We start from the raw sequence: 22,544 nt of genomic DNA, 5'->3' as shown, positions 1-22,544 counted from the left end.
AGGTTTTGTTAATATGACCGATGTAATTTTAAGATTTTTATGCTCTCAAAGCTTTTCAGAAGCTTTTCATCAAAGTTTCTTAAACTTAGTTTTAATAGAATATTGCGTTTATGTTGAGAAAAGCTATTTTTCCTGGCAACAAGTACAGGAAGTGAAGAGGAAGCACCTGATTTGCCTAAATGCAATCCAACGTAAACATCACCTTTGTATCTATGCTAAGCTCATATTTTTTTCAAAAATGAAAAGTCTTTTCAAAGCATTAATACTTCTCATTACAAAAGATGTGATCCAGTTTGCATCAATTGAGAAAGAAAATTAACTCCAATTAATTGAATGTCTACTAACTTTAAGTGTTTCTTTCACACAGATGGCATGTCTAATTGTTTCTACACATCTTGCTCTGCAGATCAGGAGATCTTGGAAACAAGGTTAAGGTTTGTCAGCTAAATGTGTCCGGCTCACACTTCAGCACTGAAGTCTAAGGCAGGTCTTGCTAAATTTGCACTGGAAAGGGTAAAGTGACAGAAAAGGAGAATGAATGGGGATTGGGAATGTGTATATGTGTGTGTGTGTGGACTCACCCTCTCTGTGTTTGCTCCTGTGAATTTGCTTCTGTGTGTGTTTTCCTGTGTTTGACAAAGTTCAGGGGGGAGGCAGACCTGGAGAAAGAAAAGGGAAAATGAGAGCAAGTGAAGGATTTGAATGTGGTGCATAAAGAGTGGGGGGAGAGGCAGATTTTTGGAGGGAAAAAGAAGACCAGGAACCTTAAAGTTTGTGTGGCCAGATTGTGTGCTGCTTCACAGCACGAGGAGCGTAAATTGGTGAGATTTATAGATTGAAGCTGCAGGAAGCAACATTGCAGTCTGGGAAATATGTATAGAGAAAGAGAAAACACGAGAGAGGGACAGAGCGGGAGAGTTAGAGGGCAGAGGGAGATCAAGAGCGAGGCTGCATTAATATGCTAATGTCCTGAGTGAATGCACAACAGGCCCACTGACCAGGCTAATCACTAGTGGACACACACTGGGGCTAATCCCTAACGCAGCACTGACACACACATGCGTGAGGCACACATGCACATATTTAGATAGTGACATCTTCAGCATTAATTAGTGTTTGTTTGAAATGCAAGAAATGTCCAGGCTTGGGTTCGGTTTTTGAAATTGCAGGATGATTTCTAGATAATATTAAAAGGTGTAACTGATTGCTTCCATCAGTCAAATCACAATATTTAAAGTTCTCCTTGTTCTAGATATGATTAAATACAAAAAGCTCAAGGGACATCAACATAAAAGGATGCAAAAGGCTATTTTAGTAATATAGAAATGTAACACACAGAAACATTTTAGTCTAGCATAGATGTAAATATGCCATCTTCTGTTAAAATCTGGATAAATGAGTATAGCTAATATGATAATTATCAAAATTTTAAAACACTGTAGAACATGAAGATAAAACTATTCTTTGTCCTGGAATTTGGACTTCAGTAGCTTTTATCTGCTTTAAAATATTATTTTATGTATTTTGTTTTAAAATCTGATACTTTTGTACTGTACTTACATGTTTTCAGAATAAACTGATTAAAAACAATATGACAATATTTGTTCTGGGTTTTTGCTCCCTGTCTTTCTCTGTTGACTTAAAAAACCAATACAAACTTCAAAACTATTTTCTAACTTTATGGAGGAGAATGACAAAGAATAATGGTCATATTTATCTATCCCCTTTCTCTGAATTTAAAGCCTTTAAAAAGTAGCTGAGACTAACATTTAGCATACATTTAACTTAACTGCACAAGAACTAGTAAATGGCTTTGCTTATCTGTTAAAAACATGGTGTAATAAATTCTGAGAAGGAAGTAAAATTTCTTATAAATAGTGTTATGGCATAATTTTATCCACAATAATTTTTCCCAAAAATAACGTTTTGTGTTAAGCTTTATAGGATTCCAAGCAGTTTCCTTCATATTTCTTCAATAAATACAAGTTATTCCACTATTATATGGCCAGAATTAAAGTAATTTTACAAAATCAAATAAAACTGGTTTTATTCATCTGTCTTTCGGCTTAATTTATTCCAGGAACCGTAAACTTGTTCATTTTAAGTAATTGTAATACCATGTCGGGCCACTTGGGGGTGCTAATGCATTTCAAATCTCTATTGAAAGAGACTAATTTTCCTCAAGAATGGGAATATCCCGCTGAACAAAAAAACTTATGAAGAAAAACACATCCATAAAAACGTGAGGCGTATTATTATTATTAGATATGTGTATTAACAGAAGGAGAAGGTATAAATAAATACAAAATTTGATTTAATAATGAACTTAACTGCTTGACATTTTTTCTCTGAGATTTAATTATATTTACATATTTTTAATTAATAAACTTTACTGTGACATGATTAAAATATTTTCATCTGTATAAAAAAGTTAATTTGCATGAATTCTATATTAGTGTCATATTTTCAAAATGCTCACTTTTTTAAAAAATTACACAGAAAACAGGCTTGTATTGTATACTATTCTATATACAGTGAATTTGTTTGGAATATGTTTGGAAAAAAAGAAAAAAATCAGGATACTTTTGCACTTAGATTGGGAAATATCCCGTGCAAAATTTGATCCAAGCAGAATAGCTGCAACCCCTTTAGAAACAAATAAAAATAAATTTTAAAAGCAGAAAGACTTTCAAATATGTGGTTGAACTAATCTAATGAAAAATGGAAAAATATCATAGAAGTGTACCTAAAAGATGTTTTATTTGGTCCCACATAGTGTTAATTACACAATAAAGAGTGCAGTCATTTTTTTTTAATTAAAACTATCAATGAGTTTTGTTATTGCAGCTCATTAATACTGACAGCATATAAAAATATTCAGCAAAACATTTGTGCAATTTATAGTTTTTAAATTTTTTAGAGATAATGCATTGATCTGTTTTGGTTACTATTGGTTCTGCAGAATTAAAATTCACCCTTTATACCTTTATTTAATTTTTATATTTGATCATTAGTCTCAAAACTAAAGTAAATAGTATGGATTAAATCAGGTCATTTTTGTGTTTACTCAGCAGTGATTATTGGCGCAATAAAACTCTGCGTATTGCATAAGAGTACACACTGGTTCAAGCAATAACGAAACTGATGAAGTCACCAATGTCCGACAATAACCTTTGGAGCTATTGAAATGCAAAGCTGAACTTGTCTTGACCTCCTGACCTCTTGCACTGGATGTGTCGCCCTCTCTCAGAGACATGTGAGGCGCATCATGACCACACATCCTTTCTCCGAAACCAGGGTGCTCTATTGCTGTTGCAGTGATTTTCGGGGCCAATGTTCAACTGCACAGGAGCACTAAGCCAAATCCTCCACCATCATCATGTTTTCATCGGCGCAGGGGGAGGAAGAGAGGGAGGGAGGGATGAGTGCGAGGAAAAGTGGGGGGAGAGATAGACACACACGGGGCCTAGTCGCCACATCTTTTCTTGCGAAGAAGCTGCGCCGTTAAACCGTCAGTAATACGCTTTTATTTGTTATAAATATGCATTTAGCTAATTCAGCTAGTATATATGCGAGAGAATGAGACAGAAGCAGGACTGCCAGTGATAATCCTGTTTGTTCTTGTCTGTCCTGTTTTCCTCTGATCCACTTTAGCTATCTAGTTAGCTTGCTGGGGTAGGTGGCTAAGCATAGCTAGCTTACCTTGCCAACTTAAAACAGACTCTAATTTATGGTTTCTAAACGTGACAAGAAATATCAACTTTCTTTAAACTGTGTGCCGAGTGCTTTGCGTTTGATTTCACATTGAAAAATAAGTAAAACAAGTTATTTGTACGGCACGGTCTAATATTTTAAGTTTTCCTGTAACGTTAGCATGGCTAGTTTACGAGCCCGACCGACTGGCTGTCTTAAAGCACCAGCGGTTTGTTACCATCTGTCAGGGCTCCGTCTGATCTATGTTGCTGTGAGATGTTTTAATCACTGCGATAAACGCACAATGTGTTATGTCAGTAACACGCTGTTAGATTAATATTGAGCTATTACAACCCTGTAATATATCCGGACAGGACGTTCTTGGCACCAGCTGAGCAGCTGGCTACTTTTCAAAGCCAAACTGTAACGTTACACAAAATGACCAGGAAAAAAAGCAACAGATTCGCTTTTATGTCTTTTGGCAGCAGCAGATTAAATAATCGCAGTCATTTACACAAGTGTTTGATTCTGATTGCCGTCACTGAAATGTCAGCCTCATATGTTTATTTTTATTTCTTGCTCTTCCTTGTGTTGGAATTTCAGACCCGTTTTTGGTTTCCCAAACCAACTCCGGCCCGGGCCTCAGTCCGCGGTCTCGAGTTTGATAGTGGGCTGTTAGAGACGAAAGAACACCGGCTTGACGCTGCCAAGCAGCCCCTGCGCCCCAACCACCATCATGGGAGACAGCAGAGGTGAGCAAAAAAATGACACCGATCTATTTATTTCTAATGGTTTGTTCACAAGAAACAATATTTGTATTAATTATTAAAAGGTCATACTTGAATACATATTAGTACCTGTAATAAAATCATCATTAACAAAGCCATGGTTATAATAAGACACCCTGGCAACACTTGCTCACTTCTCCAAATTATCATCCTAAAATAGCAAAGTGGGTTGTAACATGTTTTATTTTTAGCAATAAAAATTGTTTCATGAGGTTATTTCGTTTGCCTAAATGTTACAATGTAAGTAACAATGTAATATACAAATGGTTGTTATAAGTTCCTAGGGAAAAAAAATCTCTCTGTTTGGGTCCAAAGATTTAAAAAATATAAATATTATCTTTTATTTCTTTAAGAGGAGTTGTTTTATAGCAGTGTTAACTCTAGAGTTTATTAACTGTCATCTAACAAAACTAACAGCTACAAATCTTTATTAGTGTATTATGTGTAACATGACAAACTATAATAGCCAGCTTACAAATGTTATTTATTTCACTTTGTGAGAAATTAACTTTTGAGAGTGTTGTGCTTGTTTATGAGTGTGAGCAGTGTTATAAGGACTAGTCTCATCAGCTGATTTGTCTTATCTCAAGAAAAGATAAACAGACGAGGCCAAAACCAGCATAAAGCAGTGACAGTGCAGTCCAGACAGCGACAGATGATAGTGTCAACATTTTGAAGTGATCATAACAAACACTCTGGTGGAATTCATCATTGTCAAATCTGTCAGTATTTGTTTGTAGAAAACTGACCTAAAAAAATAGACATTTTCTTTAACACAACATCCAAAGTCAGTCTGACCTCTGGTTGTGTAAAATATAATATAAAATGAATAAATACAGATTGTTGAAATGAAAAGATTTCTGAAATGTTGATTTTTGTTGTCCACTCTGATTAATTATACTGTAATTAGTAATTATACTGTTGCCATGTGCTGTTACATTTTTTGTCTGATGTTTAAAGAATGGATGTTTGTTTCAGAACCACATGGAAAATTTATGTCAGTTTGATCTCAAATGGTGTTTTGCAGTTTTTATCTAAAACGATGCAATTTGGAAACTTCAGTAAATCATTTGATGGATCAGTTGAATAAAGAAATGTATTTCTTTTTATTTTAAAGCTTCAAAATAGTTAAACTCTCAGTGATTTTCCACACTGTGAATTTTGCTTAAAATCCATTCAGCTGACAGCAGGTTTCTGTTACCTTTTTACGTTGCACATGCGTATGAAACTCTTTTACATTCTCGCTGTTATTTTTCTCGTCAGATTCTCGCAGTCCAGACAGTTCGTCTGTGTCTTCCCCTCCGTCGGGCCAGCGCTCCCCACCGCTGGTTCCCTCAGCAGCTTCCATGACTTCACTGCCACCCATCACCACCACAGGGGTCAACAGCCCCATCAGTAGCATTGGTTCACCCTTTTCTGTTATTAGCTCATCACTGGACTCACCCTGCCTTCCTGGCACACCGTCAGTGGGATATGGCCCGATTAGCAGCCCCCAGGTAAGCCAGGCTGTCAAGAAAAAAAAAGTGTGTCCAGTAATCTCATGAAAATCTATTCCAAAATATGCAAAATTAGATTTTTGGACAATTTTGGCTCCTGTATTTCTGTGTATTTGCCATTCCCTTTTTTCAGTATTGATTTTACACCCTCTAAATTATTATTCATTCCTTTTTTCCCTTCTGAATTTATCTCGAGACAGATATATGACACTTATATTTTAGGTTTAAACCTTTTTTTATTGTTTACTGTCAGATTTTTAGAGTGAGACATCAACAGAGGTGGAACCTAAAGGGATGGAGAAACATTGAAAGGAGGAAAATATGTAACCATTGCTTTTAATACACCTATTTGCTACTTTTGTTATTTTGGTTTGATGAATGTTCATGATCTGACTTTGTTTTACTGTATGATATGAAAATAGTTTGGGACAAAATGGCAAATGCAAGTTTGTAAATGGGGTTAAGAATAATTAATCAAGGATTGATCTTGATTAACAAACTATTTTTTTTCTTTTGTCTTTTGTCTATTAGATTAACTCAACAGTGACCATGTCAGGGCTCCATGCAGTGAGCAGCTCCGATGATGTGAAACCTCCTCTGGGCTTGAAGCAGCTGTCTTCCCACAGCCCAGGGCCGATGCTTTCCCAGAAACGCCTTTGTTCCATCTGTGGAGACAGATCTTCTGGTCTGTCATCCTCTTCAGTTCCACTGTTTTTATTGCAATGTGTTTGAAATATTTAAGAAGTTTGCAGTTGTTTGACTGACTTTTTCTATCTACTTCAACGTTTGCTTTTCAGGTAAGCACTATGGCGTCTACAGCTGTGAGGGCTGTAAAGGCTTCTTCAAGAGAACAGTGCGAAAAGACCTAACCTACACCTGTCGGGACAATAAAGACTGCACAGTTGATAAAAGACAGAGGAACCGCTGCCAGTACTGCCGCTATCAGAAATGCCTGGCGATGGGAATGAAGAGAGAAGGTGAGAAAGCATCAAAAAGATCCAGAGACTTCCATTTATTCCAAAGATAGATGTTCTGTTTCATAAGAGAAAAAGCAACAGAAAGGGACAGGTTTAAAATATATCAGTAGCTCTCTTAAGCACTCTGGGGTTGGGATGTTCTTTCAGATCCTCTTAAATTTTTTTTGGTTTGTTTATCTGTAACTTGCAGTTCAATAGAAGAACACGTTTTGTAAAGTCTTCCACCCAAAATCTTTTAAAATCATCAGCCTTTTTCACAGGCAAAGTTTTTTCTGCCCTTAAATTATTTTACTGTTGATCAAAACCAAAAGTGTTTTGCTTTGTTTTTTTATCTTATTTAGTTCAAGATTTTTAAATAACAAACAAAGTTAATAATCTTTGCGGTAAAGAGAGTCGGGAAGCTGCTGACGGGTCGTTTTTGGACTATCAGACATTAATTCTGGTTTTTTGAATACATCAGATAAGTTGTGCAAACAGAAAAACCTAAAAGTGCAGCAGTTAAACTTGAACACCCCTGATTAGCTCTTTGAATAAGTGCAGCACATAACCATTCTGCTTAAATTAAAGACTCTGTTCTGTATAAAACTCTTACTGTGGAATTACTTGTCAGTGAGTCTTTCACTATTTAAATTTTCAAAGTGAACCATAAACAGTCAGACGTGGAACAGACTGAATGATTTACAACATCATTCGGGTTTTTCCTGCAAATCATTTCAGGGCCTTTCCTAAGCCAGTCCACCTGAGGTCATTCTTAAAGTTAAGAAGTTACCGGTGTGTTTTTATTATCTCAGTGTTACGCTAAAATTTCACACCAAAGTACAATTCAGTATTTCGTGTAGCTTTATTTGATCTAAATTAATGATATTTTAGCCATGTAAAGTGAAAATGTACAGGCTGAAGGTCTTTATAGGAAGTTCTTGCATATTTTACTAAACTTTTTTCAACTCATTAGTTGTAATATTTGACAATATGTGATACCACTAAAAACTATTAGGGCTGCAAAATATTAAGAAAACATGTTATATGTGATAATATTGATGAATGTTGCCATAACGACAAGATTTGTTTGGAAAAGATTTCTTTTGGCTGGTGCCTTTTGGTTTTGGTATTAAAACGACTCGGTTGTAGTTAATTTATCACCTTTTTGCCATTTAAAACATTTTATTCTGCCTTAAACAAGAAGTGTCACTGGATGTATTGGTGGTACAGAGACTTAGCTAACTCTGTTGCTCTCCGGCCTCTTTGTGATAATATTTGTGACATTATATGCAGCCCTAAAAACCATCATTGCATCAATATTGACAGTATAGGTTCTTTTTTTATTTTCATCACAGACCTGGTCAATATTTAGTATCGTCTCTGTCAGGGATACATATCTTTCCATATCATTTTTCTGTTATTTTTTTATAATTCAGATTTTTTTTTGTATGTTTTAAAATGACAGTAATTTGATCTAAAATAGCCCTCCCCATCTGTTGCAGTTATTTAAAAATAAAATGTATCAGATCAGATTATAATTAATCTTTGTTACTCTTTGCTACTGAAAGACTAGAGACTATCATAATTTAGAGAAACAGCATTTCTGCTTTAATTGTCCTTGCAGTCACAGCAGCTGAATAATTTCTGAATGGTTCTGTGTAATCTCTGGTCAGTTTGTGGAAAACACTGATTGGTCTGTCTCTACAGCGCTGCTCTCAATTCTTACAGATTATAAATTAATCTGGCAGTGTAGAACAACCCAGGCATCACTTACATAATCTGTAACCTTTTATTTTCTGTTTGGGCTTGGATATTTGGTGTCCGTTTTAGTGCATCTAACTGGACGAATGACATGATGTCTATTTGATTGTTACTTGAGCAGCGTGATAAACAGAGACGTTGATATTCTGCGTCTGAAGGAAGGGGGGTGACGTGTTTACAGTAGAGGATGGGAAGAGCGAGAGGGGGATGTGGGGTGGATGAGTCCTATAAACACTAACCCCTTGCCCCCTCTCTTCCTCTTTTGTGTTTCCTCTCGTTCTCTCTCTCCCCCTCCCTCCTTCTGTAGTGGCCAAGATGAACGACAGATGTAAGGAGAAGAGAGAGGGAGGGGGGTGTGGCTGTCTGTATGAGCGATCAAGGCATAGAGGCATATTACGCCTGCTGTCGCTTAGAAGGACCTCATTTAAAATATTTTTCCGTAGCTTAATGCCAGGCCACAGAGGCAGGCCAGAGCAAGCCTTGAATGACTTCCATAGGTATTTTCACCCCTTGTGGACGCACAGCTAGCCAAATATACAAACTCTTCTTTAATCATCCCCATTCTTTAAAAAGCTGTTCTACTCCCAACTGATTGCTGCACAATTAGGGCATATTTCCTGCCGTCAACCACAGAGCCGTTCCACATTTGTTCAGAGGCTAGATGAGGCTTTGATGCTTGTGGGGCTGGAAGTAGAAATGTTTTATTTCCTGCATTTTTTTCTTTTACTTACACTCATTTTCTTTGTTTGTGGTTTAGTTGCACAACATTTAATTTTCTCTCTCCATTTCCCTAGTTGATGAGAGCAGATTGTTGTGAAAGCAAATCGTTTTTTTAAAGCGCTTGCCTGAGTAAAGGCCGTTTAACTACATTGTTTCCAACAGTAAATAAAGTGACGTTGTTCTTTTCTCCTATTGAAAGTATTTAAGGCTGTGATTTCCAGCCTGGGGGCGCTAGAGAGCTCAGAGGAGCAAAGAATTGCTGTTTTGCAATAAAAATTTATCACACTAAATCAATATCAAATATTACTATTACACATTTAACTGATTTCAACCCAAGGGTGTTCGTGGAGTAATAATTATTTTCAATAATACATAAAACTTCTTGTAATCACAGTTTTAGGAACGTTTTTTTATTATTATTATTATTATTGAAACAGCATTCCTTGGGGGCATAAATCAGAATTTACCCTGAGACTAACAAGCAGATGCAACGTCCTAAATCAAACATTATTCATAAACTTGAGAAAAAATATTGAAAATGTTATATTGGTAGCAACAGGGCGTGTCTGGAGGATAAGAGGATTCATTTAATGAGTGTGTTTCTGCATCTATTATGTTAATGAGGCCAAATGAACAGATTTCAGCTAATTTTATCACCCAGTACTACATTCACTACAGATAATTTATTTCATTATGATTTGGAGGATTAAAATATCTCCAAATATATTTTTGTAAATATTACAAAAATATGTACAAAATATTTTTGTAAAATATTACAAAAATATTTTTGTCAGTGGTAAAAATTCTGTTCCGCTGCTTTAAATGGTTATTACTGATTTCTATGAAGATGTTTATTTACGAAATATTAACAATTGACTGCCGTGATTAAATTTTATATTTTTGTGTGATGGATTTGTTGATATTAAGTTATTTGGCTGTTATGTATTCTGTTGTGTAACATAATGATGAGGGCAGAGGTGAAGTGAAGCAATTCCTTGATTGTAAATATAAAAAATCATGTTCAGGAGTTTCATTGCTTCAGTTGTGTCACATGTTTTTCTTGGACAATATTTTCATTATTTTGCAACCAAATAATTCATGATTTTAATGTTTAATTGTCTCCACTGATTTTGCAGTGCAATGCTCCCAAAATACAGAAAAGTAAAAGTACAGAAATGTCTAATATTTGACTAACTTTTGCATGTTTTCATTCTGATCTCTTTCATTTCTCTGCTTCTTTTTTCTGATGCTGATCTTTATAAATTTTTTTCTTCTCGTTGTCCATACATTTTGTCCATATTTGAAACCAATGCCCTTCTTTCTACTGCTTTCATTAAACTTTTATGTCCTTCTCGTTTTCTGTCCTGCTTTCATCCACCTAATCTCCTCATCCTCATCACACTTTCTCTACTTTTCTCACTCTTTTCTCCAATATTGTTGGTCCCCTGCTCCTCCTTTCCCGCTCCGATTCCTCGTTCTGCAGCTGTCCAGGAGGAGCGGCAGAGAAACAAGGAGCGCGAAGGCGAGGTGGAGTCGACCAGCGCAGTGAACGAGGAGATGCCCGTGGAGAAGATTTTGGAAGCTGAGATGGCTGTGGAGCAAAAGACGGAGCTTCATGCAGATGGAAGTTCAGGCGGAAGCTCTGTGAGTAACTACAATACTAGAAATTAAATCCTGAATTAATTATACCGTTTAAAGATATTTAAAAATTATTAATTTATTATTCTTCTTCAAGTCTAGTTAAATATTCCTAGGAGAATGTTCCTAAGAGTATAAAAATAAATCGTCTCTAATTCTCCATTTCTGTACATTTCAGCCCAACGATCCGGTTACCAACATCTGTCAGGCAGCTGACAAGCAGCTCTTCACTCTGGTGGAGTGGGCCAAGAGGATCCCTCACTTCTCTGAGCTTCCTCTGGATGACCAGGTCATCTTGCTCCGCGCTGGTTAGTCTTGGTCATAACTTGATATTAAGAGGATTTTATCCTCTGTAGCTCAAACCTGTATCCTGGTCTTAAAATATAACAAACTGGTTGAAATTTGTAATGTGCTGATATTCGTGGCCGGGCCAAACACATTCATTAATATTTCTGTAAATGCACCAGAATCAGCAAAAAGGCCGTTTCCCATCTGTTGCCCTTGGACAAGGAGTAATCTGTCATGCTAAAAACAAACAAAGGTGATACAAAAGCAGGTTAAAAATTACATAACTACACACATTCTGTCAATATGAAATACAGTCAGTGCAAACAAAGGAAGCTCCAACACAATTATTATAAAAACTATAAGAAATCATTCAAGCTAATTGAATCTTTCATCTAGATGGCAAAACACAAGTGATCAAGTGGTGGGATTTGGAGAAGGTACTTATTATTCAAAATGTTGACAAATCTGATGTGTTATGAACCAATTATTAGTTTTTTTTGTATTTATTTTTTTTAGTGCAGCGTGTTTCATATGTTGTTTCCTGACAGCTCCTTGGCTGTTTTGTTTTTTCTCCTACCATATAAGAGGATGAATCCTGAAAATCCAATACAAAAACAATCCTGATAAACTAAATAATAATTTTCAAACAAATTTATTTAATAGTGGTTCAACTTTAACATCTTTCCCATGCAGTCACAAAAAAAGGTACATGGTTATTTCACTCTCTCAGTCTCTTTAAGTATGGATGAAACCGTCTCCAGTGTGTTCAGACTTTACTTCAAAGATCATCCTTCTAAGTTAAGGATGGTCACAGATCTTGTTGCCTCTTATTTGTGTAAAACCAGCCAGAAAACCTGCCAGAAAGTCAAGTTCCTTTTATTTATTAGCAACTATTCTAACACATTTAGTTTTAGTAGAATGGAAAGTATTTCATAAGACTTTGCTGCTTTTAACCTTAAATGATTAAGCTACTTTGATTAAAAATAAGACGTTGCTAGACATTATTATGGTTAAACATCTCTAGAAATGACTGGAGAAAGAAGGAAAGAAAGAGATTATTTAAAACAAACTGCAGCTTGTCTTAAAGCTGTATCTCAGTTCAGACACTGAGACGCCGACTCTCCGACAGGCTGGAATGAGCTCCTGATTGCGTCCTTCTCCCATCGCTCCATCTCGGTGAAGGACGGCATTTTACTGGCCACTGGCCTCCATGTCCACAGGAACAGCGCCCACAGCGCAGGGGTCGGAGCCATATTTGACAGGTAATTTACTTATGCATGTACGGAAGAAAAAGATACGCAAAAAGTTTTCTCATGACTCTACAGGTATATGTATAAAAATACTGCTAACTGGAGGGATTCGACATAATAAGTTTATTGCACAATATTGTTATTCCATACTAAGAAATAAAATTTAATACCCTTCTTTAATTTTACTTTTCAATTTAACAATCATTTGTCTCAATGGTTTTATACTGTTGTTTAGTGTTTAATGCTATTTTAGTTGATTAATTATTGACTGGGCTAAGTTCTTAGGGTAGTATCTTCTCATCTTTGGTTGGCTGCAACTGCTGTGTTCTGCATTGGCTGAAAGATTCTGCTTGTTTTTTTTATTTATTATTTGTGTTTTTTGTTCTGGCTGTCCGACTTTAGCGCATGCGAGGCAAGGGAGGCTGGTGGTTAATGCTTACCCATGCACATGCATGCACACCCACCCTGAGTTAGTGGCGTAGGACCCACTGTAGAATGTATTAATCCAATAACGATGGCTGGAGAATAAAAAAATACTAACAAATGAAGATTTTATAGCAGTTTCCTTAAAATGATTTAATTTTGATGTTAAGCGTGCATCCGGTTATTGTGAATGTTAAAAAGCATGTTTGTGTTTTTAAGTTTTTTTGTTTTTGGTATTTTATCTTGATTTTAAGACATTTTCTAATGTGATAAACCATATATAGTAGATGGTTTTATGATGATTATCGCTAAAGAGCAAGACTTAGGTAAAGTACAGCTTTCTCATTTAAAGTGTTAAGAAGCTTTTATATCTGTTATCTGCTTCCATCCATGTATTAGATTCCTATCTGCCTTAATTAAAATGTATTGCTGCAGATGTCCGAACTTCCTAAAAAAAAATCAAAGTCTGATCACAACGTGTTAATCCACTGTCAATTACACTATAATTCTTTAATTATAAATAGTTAGCTTTGCTGTAGATTTTAATGGTTTTATGTAAATCTGGCTCATTGCAAGTCATTCATTTTCTGCTGATAATTACCTCAAAACTCAGATCTCCTCCTGCAACTGGATTATTTTCTATTTGTCATGGTACAATTAATTAATTATGCATTTATCTATTTAATGTTTAACTTTTAACTCTCATAACGTCGGCAGCGAAGTAGCCATGTGATTCAGGTCTGTTGGATCAGAAAAGCATCTAAAGTTTTATTCAGACATTTGATCTAAAGAACAGTGATCATCATCTACGCTCTCAAATCTGATCCACCATATTATAAACAAAACGCTGCCTTGTGTCATTTGAAGTTTGGTAAACATACCAATATGTGTGAATTGTTATTAAAGTAATTAAAGGAGTTTTAATGCCTGATGTGTTTCCCCTTTAAAAGTAAATAGGTCTGTTTACTCTCATCATGAACAAACAAGAAGGATTAGATTCTTAAACTTGCTTGTTTTTTGTGTCAATTAGAACAATTTTTTATTTTTATTTTAGGTTTGATCACGTCGCCTTGACTATTTATTGAGTCACTTTGGAGACAAGAATTTTTAGTTTTAGTTTTTTCACCCAAAACACAAAAAGTGGTTACTTTTTGACACGGTTTTAAGTGCATTAAAAGGAAGAAAGAAGTATAACGCCTCCGTTTGTCGGTTAAAATAATGTCAAAAATGATTTTCTCTATTAGTTTTAATACAGTATACAGCTACATCATGTTAAACATTTTAATTTATTCTTATGCAAATCAGGATCAGTGAAACATTTGAAACATTTCCACTAGTCAATGGATTCAGCTGTAATTTTCCAGTATTAATAATTTGAAATATGACATTTATCATAATTTCCTCCTTACTAAATCATATAGGAACATCATAATTTTGTTCTATTTAGTTTTTAATTATTTAATAAAGCATTTGACCCCAAACAGTGTTCTGGTTTCTGTGCAATACAGCAGAAAATCCAGACAATAGATTTCAAATGATTTCAGTTTTAAAGTGGTGAAGTCATGTCTACGCATGGACTACATGTAGAGGTGAAGATCTCAGCACACAGGCAGAATACTGTAATGACCATCTGTGTAATGACATTGTAATAACACATTGTGATTGAATACACAGGGCGAACAATGCTGAGGTTGGGGCCCTATTTGACAGGTAATTACGCCACTACACAAACACTTCTCTTGAACCCCTCCTCTTTGACTCGGTGTAAAAATAAACAGAGAAGCTGAGGCTTTGAAGCTCTTTCTAGATCGCAGCAACAGTTTTATGATTCCTTGGTACAACATAAAAATCTGAACAGGAACTACTCAGCCTTGTCTGAAAGCTAGCTTGACCTTTTCTTCTTTTTATGACTTTTATTGCATAAGAACATTAGAGGAATGTTCTGCCCATCGCGTTTGACATCAGATGAGACAAAAACAGCAAAACGGAAATGAGTGAATTGGATTATTTAAGATGTTGTGTGCAACATAGTAGTGGAGTCAAATGATTTGTGTTTGGATGGAAATGATATTCCACCAGTCCTCAGTTTTTATTTATGCTACTTTACCGTGGAGGTTTATGGAAATTGCGTTGGCCTGCGTCAGTAGACACCACCTGTGATTGGGCACGCCCATTTCATCACATCAGTAGCATGTGTTTTTCATACCTTCTGAAAAATTTCCTCTTTCCTTCTTTTATACTACTAACTTTCAAACCAAATTAATTTACACCGTCAGTGTGAATATAAACCATTCATATGGTATTGTGAAAATACATTAAACAGAAAACCTTCATCTGGATCTTAGATGATCCATCAGTAAGTAAGCAGACCCTAATTTGCATGACTTTGTTTTTCTTAATCCTTCTTGATGGTTTCTTTGTGTTTTTATTACAGGTTATATTTCTGTGAGATGCTGTTAATAAATTCTTACATTTCTCACAAAGCATGCTATTTTGTTTTTTGTTTATACATGTTTATAAACAAAATTGTGTTGAAATGTTACTAAGACAGGTCAGATGCTTCAGGCATGTTTTTGAACATCTTAGTTGTTGTGAATTCAGATGTCAGGAGTGGATAATACCCAGAATCCTAAATTAACATATTTTATTTAGCCGAAGTTAAATATGCACATGAGGAACATACAAAGCAAATTGTGAGAATATAAAAAAAGAAGGTTTCATTTCAGCTTCCATACTTAAAGAGTCAAAAAAATTTATTTATATTTAGATATTACCAAGCAAAGTAAAAACAAACTGGAGTGCTGAAAGCTCAAACCGTTGAATACCAGCAGCAGTTAAAAATGTTGATCTCTGGATGACAAACTTGTGCTTAACATAAAATTTGCTAAAGCTAAATGTTTATGTATTTAAAATGGAGTTGTGTTACTGTTTTCTCAGCAGTTGTGGTCAGTTTCAGATTTTAACGACAACATTATCAACATTCACATTTTCTAGTAGATCTGTATTTAAACAGGCCAGCTCTCAGTCAGCCGTTAGATTTGCCTCTTTGGTTTAAAACCTTTTTTTTCCCTTCTTTATTTTCTTGTGCAGAACCAGCAGTTCAGCCATGCCATACCTAATGCAATAACCATTGAGAAGCAATTATGAATAACCATCTGGGACTATGGAGTCTGTTTTTCTTAGGAGTCATTTCCTCCGTGTCTCTTTTTTTAATATTCTGCTTTTTGTCTTTCATTCTTTCCTCTACTTCTGTTCTCTTAATGAACTCCACCATTGTGGCATCCCCGCCGTATGTATCGCTCTACTGCATGTCTCTTTTCTCTTCAGGGTTCTGACAGAGCTTGTAAGCAAAATGAGAGATATGCAGATGGACAAGTCAGAGCTGGGTTGCCTTCGCGCCATCATTCTCTTTAACCCAGGTAAAGACTGTTGCTATATCAAAAACCTTGTTAAAACTGTTCTAGACGGAAATTTGTGTTATTTTACATGGAGAGGCATCTAAAATGGATTAAATTCAAGGTACTGATTGTATATTTTTTCTTTTTGTGTTGAAAGATGCCAAGGGTTTGTCCAACCCCAGTGAGGTGGAGCTTCTGCGAGAGAGAGTTTATGCGTCTCTTGAATCGTATTGCAAACAGAAATACCCTGACCAGCAGGGCAGGTACAGTAAAACTTTAAACATTTTTAGACAAACACAAAATTTTTTACGGTTATTCATTGTTCAGTAAATCTGATTTTTCATTAACCCATTTGTTCTTCATCCAGGTTTGCCAAGCTCCTCCTCCGACTCCCAGCACTGCGCTCCATCGGTCTGAAGTGCCTGGAGCATCTATTCTTCTTTAAACTGATTGGTGACACGCCCATTGACACCTTTCTGATGGAGATGCTCGAGGCGCCTCACCAGCTGACTTAAAGGAGCCGCGTTCAGACCGGTCAGGATCCGACGCACACCAGGATTACCAACACGGCCTCAAGCGTCTGCTCGCTGGCTCCTCCTGCTGGGCCTCGCTAAACTGCAGCACCCGCTGGTTTCATTCTGCCAAACACACACGTTTCCCGTCACCACACGCTTCATTATGTGTTCACGGACATACAGTCACACATGCACCTGCAGTTCTCCGAAACGGGATACCTGAACTGAAAAAAGAATCTAACAAATACACAGAAAGAGCTTGAATTTAATAATTGCTAATGCTCACACACACACACGCATGGATTTTCACTATTGTTTCCCATCCTCAGTTTTCTTCTACAGGAGTGTTGACTCAAGAAATGATCCCACACGTACAAGAAAAAATGTCTTAATTTAAATTAGACGTTAGTCTTCACATCTTCATCTCACAGTGGGATTTTGTTTCTGCATAACTGGTGATTTCCTTTTCTTTTCACTTTGGTTACTTACAGTTGCTGCTGGCTGCACCTCTGTCTCTTATATTCATAACTAGCTGGTTAGTTGTTTGTATGATTTTAGCTGAAGATCAGGTGCAAAGCATTTGAATCAACTGGCCAGCGTCAAAACAAAATCTCCTTTTAAGGACTTGCAAACACATCATCAAAGCGATTTTATTCAATCGGGTAAACATAGAAATATTGGTTTTTTTAAATAGTCATACTGAAACTTGTTTGAGTTTCTATTTTGAAGTACTGTACTCATGAAATGAGCGCTTTTTAAGGCATTGAAATCTAGGAAAAGGGGGCTGGGTGTGCTTTGTTTAACAAGCAAAGCCCCTCCAACCCTGATGCGCACAGCGGGCTTTGTAAGAAAGGAAGAATGACTTGAATAATTTGTTTCTTTTATTTTTAAGTTGAGATTTTATCTCTACTTTGGAAGATGTTTGGCATTTTAAGGCGCTTGAAGCCTACAGGAAGTAAAGCTTCACGCAAAGATAAAAGTATTTTCTTTTATCTTCTGTTCCCCGAACCAGTCTTCTCTTCTCTTCTTTTCTCTTCTCTTTCCTTTTCTTCTCTTGTTCTCTTCTCTTCTCTGGTGGTCATTTATGCACTTTTGTGAGTTGTAACTGTGTAAATGTTCCTGTTCCCTAAAAATGACCATCTCTTCCAAACACCTAAGATGAACTTGAAGGTACTAAGTGTAGGGTTTTCTCATTATTGCATACTTTTTAATCTCATATGTTTAACCTGGTGAGTGATTGCTGAGTTTTGGTGCAGATGTTAGTGAAGCTGCCTTGTGGTTAAACATGTTGTCCGGCAGTTTTGATGAGAGTCTGCCCTAACAACCAGCACAGATTTTATCCAGTGGCCATGAAAGAGGAAATCATTCTCTGTGCCCTGAAAGTAATCATGTGGATAATTGGACAGCTTGTAAATGAGTGTGTGGCCTTCTGGTCAGCAAGTCAGTGAGGAAATAAATGCATCTGACATTTGAAGTGACCTTGGACTGTACACTTAAGATGTTTGAATTGAATAGACGTGACTCTACTCTGTTCTTTTTTAGAAACGAGGTGCTGAAAGCTTTACAACGAAGCACCAGTGAAGTTGGAAAATGGAAACAAGCTGAAATGACATGACAGTGGAAAAAGTTTTAATCTCACCTGATAGGCGATATTGACTGTGGCGAGTCTGCAGATCCTGGAAGAACCAACGGTTTAAATGTGGTCCACACACAATGAATGAATTACATAGAACCTCTTGAGTTGTGTTGCAATAATGAAATCCCTTTATGCTCGCCAGTATAATGGAAATCCTACACCTACTACCTGTGGATTTGGACGGTTTTCTGCGTGTTGGCTTGAATCTTTTTGTACAATAGCTGTAAATAATACCAAAAAACGAACAGAGAAGTCATGCAGAAACGATGACCTGCTCACACTTGTGAAACGTGGCTTCAAGAAATTTAAAGCTCTATTTTTTGCTGTTTATGAAACGTCACGTTTTTATCTCTTGAAATCACGAAACATAAAACTGACCAGGGCCAAAACCACACCTCATTGCTGCTTTTTTGCACCAGCTTCTGCCAGTTTATTCCTGTCGTTCCCAGTAACTGATTGGCTGGATTTATTTTTAATTTTTATTTTTTTTGTTGACATTAGCTCTTGACATCTACTGTGATTGAAATTTGTGAAGAACCGAATCGGTGAAAAAGTCAAATGCAGCTACAAAGTGTTTAGAAGAAAACCCTCCACACACCCTTGAATGTGAGCAATACTGGGAAACACAGATTTACTTCCCTTTCTGGCAGTCATGTATTTAAATAAAAAAAGTGTTGATATTCTAAAGTATTTAACCGCCTCCTTAGCCAACATTTAATAGAAATGAGAACATTTTGCAGTGTCATTCTTGTGAAGAGGTACAGCTGTCTTCTTCCAGGTGCTAAATCATCCATGGTCTTTTAAAGACCTGCACGTTCACATCAATGCAAATGCAGTATGCAAGAACACAGACAAATCAACCATTCTCCCACTCTATTAGATTTATTCTGATCTCCATCGGCTCTGTTGCAGATTTTAAGTTGTGGAAAATAATTTCCAGCTGTGTTCTAGCAGAGTTTGCCTCTGCCAGTCAGAGTCAGACCCGGTTTTAGAGTCGAGCGTAGGAAGCTGTAGGGTTTTGCCATCTAGAGACGTTAGCGTCCAGCCCAGCAGATGACCCTGGTGTTCCTCAGAGAGGGTGTTCGGCCCCCATGTCGGTGTGATGCTGTGGCTGACCTGTGAGACAGGTGATTTATTTTAATCATGGGAGAAAGTTGGCGTAACTTTAACCTTGTTTCAGTTTCCTTCCATCTCTGCATACGTTTGGTTCAAATTAGTAGCGTTTCTATTATTTGTGGAAAAAGTCAGCTTTTTATGCAACGCTGCTAACTCAGATTGTTGGCAAAAGGAAAGCGAGATGAAGGTGAACTTATGATTTAGGTGACCTTCCGGTGTCTGCCAGCCTTTTTTACTGTGTCGTGTAGAATCAGTGCTTTAGTAGTGTGAGGATATGAGCTGATGCAGGTTTTGAGTGAGACTGATTCTGTAGCTGCTGAGCTTTTAGATCTGTGATCTAGATTAGAAACAGTCGGACTGAGGACAGAACCCGAGGAACCCAAAACGAGCGTCTCTTTATTTCTCCTCTCCTTGTACCTCAGTGGTGAAGCTGACTGTTAGATAACTGCTTGCATGAGTTCTCTCTGAAACTTTTCCTTTTGGAGCTTCCTCTCTTGAATGTTTGAGCCTTCTGCTACTGCACAGCGTTCAGAACCAGGGATGAAAACGGTGACGAGCTGAAGGCAAACTATTTAACACGACTCAGATGATTAAACAGTTATTCTGCAACATTTGCATTATGTTTCTGTCTGTTACATGATATTAGTTAAGAGTAATTTACATTTCTTCATACGACATGTTTGTTTTGCTTTCTGTATTTTTGTTATCTAGCTGAGAGCTTAGCTTTGAGTGATTTATAATCATACAGTGGTAAAAGCTATAGACTCAGTGCGGGTTCTTAAGCTAAGTTACTTCCAGCTTTGCTCAGCAGGAAAACTCTTTAGCAGAGCTGGTGGCTGAGCGTTTATAAAACAATGTGTGGCCGTGTTTTTATGCATTTGTTCATTAATCTGCAGCTACACATTTTAACTGGCAGAAACTGTAACTTTGGCTGTGATGTGCTGAACGTTGTTGGGTGAAATAACGGGTTGTTGGGAGTATATTTGAATTTTAAGCTGGTATGTTGACCTGAAGCTTTATTACAACAACCCGGCCTCCTGGAGTCGTTTTGCCCCATCTCAGCTTCCGTAGCTACAGCTTCACTCACCCGCTTTGACTTTGCCTGGGAATAAATAGACTTGCAGCTTAAACCTCTGGTTGTTGGACTGCTTGAGGATGTGAAGCTTTTTCTTTGACGGGAAGTTGTTGTGAAGAGGATTCAGAGCTGCGTGTCTCTCTTTGCTTACGTTACTTGACGGCAGAGCTGCGACAATCCGCGATCACCTCGTGAGACCGCCGAATCGCATCGCCCCGCCCACAAATATTTGTTATTGCAAGTGTGCACTCAAGGCAGGCGCATGCTGCCACCTTTTCTAGACTGTGTAGCAGCATTGCCGCCGCCATCTTTGTTACATTTTGAAACTTCTTGTGTTTTTATGAGTAAAGATTTTAATTAAATACTTTTTTAAACGGATGGCATGATCTGACTGAAATTGATGGCTGTGTGTCGATTGGACACGAGGGTGGCGTTGTTGCACGTCTTCTGGAGCCAAGGCCCGCGCTGGTTTAATCAGAGAAGTTCAGTGTGTGCTATGCAGCCTTCAAACTCACCACCCTCACAGTTTTCAATCACTGCCAAGCTGTTTGCAGCCATCTTTAATGTAGGGCCACTAAGTCCTTGTCATGTGTGTAAATCGTGATTCTTGTGCAGCACAGTGAAGACGGTGCGCTAACGTTAACCTAAGTAGTGCGTTTCTGAACAGAGGCCCTGATAGGAATGGAAAGAGCAGCTCGTGTGGAGAGGGCGGACCTGGGCAGAGACCAGGGTGTGGATCCCTCTGGGTGCTCAAGCTGATCATTTGGTGCTTTTTATAGGGTCATACAACCTGAGTGAAATACAAATAAGGAACGATTAGATAGGGGAGACTAACCCTGGACCTGATCTTCTCTGATAGGTTTTGTGTGAATATTGTTGGGAACTATAACCTGTCAGAGAAGCAGAGAAAAACCCCCGACAAGATGTTTCTATGAAGGAACCTGACAGGAAGGACTGATTGAATATAGCAGCTCTCCTGGAGGATGAGGGGGTTTACAGCTTGGATTTATGGAGCTCTGATCAGAAACGAGGGAGAAAACGGGGCAAGGACTTAAACAACTTGGATCAAGTGTTCAGTTATTGATTGAGAGAAAAAAAAAAATGTTTTCCAGTAGATCTCGGATCTTCCTTAATCATTTACTCTCCATCTTAAAACTTTCACACTATGCTTCTTCGTCTTGTTTCTCGTCTCCGTCTACTCTGACTACTCTCTCCACCTTTTCTTTATTACAAAGTATTAAACAAATGCAAGAACTGACAAAAATCAGAACTGAATTTGTCACTCTTCTGTTTGGTTTGTCTGTTTCTCTCTCTTGTGTCTGTTCTCTGTCCTGTTTGTATTCTACTCCATTTTACTCATGGAGCTGATTGACTATTGTGTGCTTTGGGGATTGAAAGAAGAAAAAAATATTAATAATATTTTTTTGTTCAGTCATTAATTCTGAATCTTGTTTCTGTTTGTTGTATAATGTCTGAGTAAAAGTTTTAATACTGTATGTGAAGTGTTTTTTGTTTATTATTCAGAGAAAATGCACTTGTAATTCTTATTTACAACAGAGTATTAGGGCTGCGCTAAGAAAATGAAAATAATATGAGAAAAAAATCATATCACGACTTCATTCTCATATTTCAACTTTCTTCTCGTGTTTGACTTTATTCTCGTCATATTATGACTTTGTTTTTGTAATTTTGTTACTTTTTTCATGTAATTTAATGTTTTTTTATTTTTTCATAATATGACCCCAATACTCCGTCATACTTGTTATGTATTATTCTAGCTTATCCGAATAA

General features: G+C 36.9%; 1 protein-coding gene across 4 annotated transcripts; it reads left to right on the top strand.

The window, feature by feature from the left end:
* Positions 1-3,254: 3,254 nt before the first annotated feature.
* Positions 3,255-22,249, top strand: rxrba (retinoid x receptor, beta a). 4 transcript variants are annotated; one of them, XM_044137795.1, is made up of 13 exons: positions 3,404-3,511; positions 4,297-4,445; positions 5,745-5,977; positions 6,509-6,662; positions 6,775-6,954; positions 9,002-9,022; positions 10,898-11,058; positions 11,231-11,360; positions 12,470-12,602; positions 14,688-14,723; positions 16,341-16,432; positions 16,569-16,674; positions 16,779-22,249. In XM_044137795.1, exons 2-13 carry the CDS (start codon positions 4,430-4,432, stop codon positions 16,924-16,926), a joined length of 1,410 nt encoding a protein of 469 aa, XP_043993730.1. In that variant the 5' UTR covers positions 3,404-3,511; positions 4,297-4,429; the 3' UTR covers positions 16,927-22,249. The 4 variants fall into 4 exon arrangements, with proteins under 4 accessions (XP_043993731.1, XP_043993730.1, XP_043993732.1 ...); XM_044137796.1 differs by lacking the exon at positions 9,002-9,022 and having other exon boundaries at positions 3,255-3,511; XM_044137797.1 differs by lacking the exon at positions 14,688-14,723.
* The last annotated feature ends 295 nt before the right edge of the window (positions 22,250-22,544 follow it).

Source organism: Gambusia affinis, linkage group LG14 (assembly GCF_019740435.1).
Source record: "Gambusia affinis linkage group LG14, SWU_Gaff_1.0, whole genome shotgun sequence".
NCBI classification, from domain to species: Eukaryota; Metazoa; Chordata; class Actinopteri; order Cyprinodontiformes; family Poeciliidae; genus Gambusia; species Gambusia affinis.
This window is presented reverse-complemented; position numbering and strand designations above follow the sequence as displayed.

Excerpts from the sequence above, each read along its gene's own strand:
- rxrba (XM_044137795.1), top strand. Across the intron at positions 9,023-10,897 it reads GGCCAAGATGAACGACAGAT|CTGTCCAGGAGGAGCGGCAG; the intron begins GTAAGGAGAAGA and ends CTCGTTCTGCAG. Across the intron at positions 16,433-16,568 it reads CATCATTCTCTTTAACCCAG|ATGCCAAGGGTTTGTCCAAC; the intron begins GTAAAGACTGTT and ends TTGTGTTGAAAG.